The 2956-nt window shown below is 68.6% G+C and overlaps 1 protein-coding gene across 1 annotated transcript in view; it reads right to left on the bottom strand.

The window, feature by feature from the left end:
- Positions 1-1132: 1132 nt before the first annotated feature.
- The window catches only part of EMIHUDRAFT_238529 (fatty acid synthase), a gene marked incomplete at both ends in the record, with an annotated part of 4948 nt that continues 3124 nt past the window's right edge, over positions 1133-2956 (bottom strand). The window contains 5 exons of the mRNA XM_005776770.1: positions 1133-1456; positions 1702-1790; positions 1839-1917; positions 2198-2327; positions 2374-2465. Of these exons, the coding sequence (XP_005776827.1) occupies positions 1133-1456; positions 1702-1790; positions 1839-1917; positions 2198-2327; positions 2374-2465 (714 nt within the window). The remainder of the gene's footprint in view (positions 1457-1701; positions 1791-1838; positions 1918-2197; positions 2328-2373; positions 2466-2956) is intronic.

Below are 2956 nucleotides of genomic sequence, written 5' to 3'. Positions count from 1 at the left end.
GCTGTTGCTGCTGCTGCAGCTGCTGCTGCTTCAGCTGCTCGTCCTCCTCCTCCTCCTCCTCCTCCTCCTATTGCTACTGCTGAGAGTAGTACTACTACTGCTGCTGCTGCTGCTGCTGCTGCTGCTGCTGCTGCTCCTCCTCGTCCTCCTCCTCCTCCTCCTCCTCCTCCTCCTCCTTTGCTGCTGCTGCTAGTACTACTGCTGCTGCTACTCCTCCTCCTCCTCCTCCTCCTCCTCCTCCTCCTCCTCCTCCTCCTCCTCTGCTGCTGCGAACACTACTACTCCTGCTGCTGCTGCTGCTACCCAACCTCCGAGGGAGCGCAGCGAGTCGACGAGCGGGTCGCGGTACGCCGCCGCCTCCTCCGCCGCCCCGCCTCCGACAGCCACGCGAGGCGGCGCGGCGGCCGCGGCGACGGCGGCGGCAGTGATGACCACCTTGCCGACAAGCACGAGAGGCTGTCAGTACTCAGCCACTGGCTGCTCATCGACAGGCGGCAGTGGCGCTGGCCACCTTGCCGACGTGCACGCCTTGCGCCATGTAGTCGAGCGCCTCGCCTGCTCGCGGACCCACCCGGCAATCTCGGGCGATCTCGGGCGATCTCGGGCGATCTTGGGGAATCTTGGGCGATCTCGGGCGATCGCGGGTGATCTCGGGCAATCTTGGGAAGTCTCTGGCGATCTCTGGCGATCTCGGGCATCTTGGGCAGTCTCGGGCAATCTCGGACAATCTATGGCAATCTCGGGCAATCTGGGACAATCTATGACAATCTCGGGCAGTCTCGGGCAATCTCGGGTAAGCAGCCGCGCCGAGCTGGTCCATCGGGAAGGTCTTCGTCGGCAGCGGCGGCAGAGGGCCCGCTCGGACGCCTCCCACGCTCCCCCGGACCTCCGCAGCCCTTCCCTGGCCGCCGGAGGCCCCTCCAGGACCCTCCCACGCCCCTTCCATGGCCGCCCGGACCTCCGCGAAGAGCCGCTCGCCGCGGCGCGGCTGCTCGAGCATCAGCACGTCGAGGTGAGACGCGTGGTACGAGACGCCTATCTCGGGTGCTCTCGGGTGCTCTCCGGTACTCTCGGGTACTCTCGTCCCGGCGGTGAGGCGCGTGGCGCGAGATGCCTACAAAGGGAAAAGAGGTTATCTATTGAAGTACGTGTTCCTCGACGCGTCCGGGCGGGAGGCGTGGCGCGAGGCGCCGTTCAGGAAGGCGCGCTGCCGTAGCGGTGCGTCCGCGTACGCATCGCGCTTTCCAAGCTCGCAGAACTGGCCAAAGGGGCGCAGCAGGCCGAGGGAGGTCTGCACGGCCTCCTCCCCCGCCAGCGAGTTGAGGACCGCGTCGACGCCGCGCCCGCCCGTCGCCGCCCTCACGCCGGCGCCGAAGGCCGTGGGCTCGCGCGACGAGAAGACGTCGCGAGCGCCTGCAGCGGTGAACACGGCGCCCTCAACGGTGAACATGGCGCCCTCGGAGCGGGGAGACGGCGCTGCGCAACGTCCTCCGAGCACTGTCTGAGTACCGGGGGGGAGGGAGGGGGGGGGTACTACGAATTCAGCAGAGCACAGACAAGCATGCGCGTCCTCTCGAGCGCTAGATTCAGCTTCTAGCCGCCGAGACACTTCCTAGACACTTCCTACACACTTCCTACACACTTCCTAGACACTTCCTAGACACTTCCTAGACACTCAGCTTCTAGGCGCCACGCGCCGACAGAGAGAAGCAGGCGCCGCTTCGCCTCCGTCGAGGCGGTCGCGTAGACGTCGCAGCCGGCGGCGAGGCAGAGGAAGACCGCGGCGAGGCCTATGGGAAGGTTCCAGGAAGGCTCCGGGAAGGGTCCAGGAAGGGTACGGCAGCGGTAGAGGGCGGCGAGGCCGACGCCGCCGGCAGCGGAGTGGACGAGCACCGCGTCGCCGCGCCGCACGCGCGCCTGCCCAGTGCAGCGCCATGCGGTGATCTCGGGTCAACTCAGGGCGTCTCGGGTCATCTCACCACCAGCCAAGCGGTGGTCTCGGGCCACCTCTTGATTATCTCGGGCCATCTCAGGTCATCTCAGGTCATCTCAGGTAATCTCAGGTAATCTCAGGTCATCTCGGGTCATCTCGGGTCATCTCGGGTCATCTCGGGTCATCTCGGGTCATCTCGGGTCATCTCAGGTCATCTCGCGTCGCCTGCCAGTGCAGCGCCAGCCAGGCGGTGGCATAGGCGACGGTGCCGCTGACGGCCTCGACGTCGCTCGTCCCGTCGGGTGCCCGCCAGACCCACCGCCCGCTCGTGACGAGGAACGAGCCCATCCCCGCCGGCGGCACGCCCACCACGCGGTCGCCCGCGGCCACGTGTCTGTTCCCAGTCGGAGGTGTGAAGAGACGCCGTTCACGCCTCCCACCCGGCCTCCGGCGGGCAGTTGCTCCTCACGGCGGCTCCGACTCTGGTCACGACGCCGACGCACTCGCCGCCGAGGCCGAGCGAGCGGCCAGCCTGCTCACGGCCGCGCGGTGTGAAGAGACGCCGTTCACACTCTCGCCGCCGAGGCCGAGCGGTCGGGCCGCACACCACAACGTCCGAGATTGCGCCCTTTGCCAGCAGCACGTCGCGAAAGTTGAGCGCCCACACGTCAGCACGCACCTCAACCTCGTCCGCCGCAAGCGACGCCGCGCGCGCGCGCCGCTCGAAGCGCACGCCTCCGCCGCCGCCTCCGCCCCCGCTGCCGACGCGCACCACGTAGCCCTGGTCTGGCGGCGTCGGCGGCGGCGGCTCCGGCAGGCCGAGCGGCAGCAGAGGCGGCTCATCGGCAGCAGGAGCACCGCAGGCGGAGACGAGGCGGAGGCCGAGCTCTCGCGCTCGCGCAGAGACGACGACGCCCCACGTCGCGCCCGGCGCAACCGCGACAGCCGTCGGCGACTCTGCTGCGGAGGCGGAGATCGCCGCGAGGTGCGGGGCCGGGCTGTCTCCGTCGGCTGCAATGTGGA

The sequence above is a fragment of the Emiliania huxleyi genome, assembly GCF_000372725.1.
Source record: "Emiliania huxleyi CCMP1516 unplaced genomic scaffold EMIHUscaffold_272, whole genome shotgun sequence".
Taxonomy (NCBI): Eukaryota; Haptophyta; order Isochrysidales; family Noelaerhabdaceae; genus Emiliania; species Emiliania huxleyi.
This window is presented reverse-complemented; position numbering and strand designations above follow the sequence as displayed.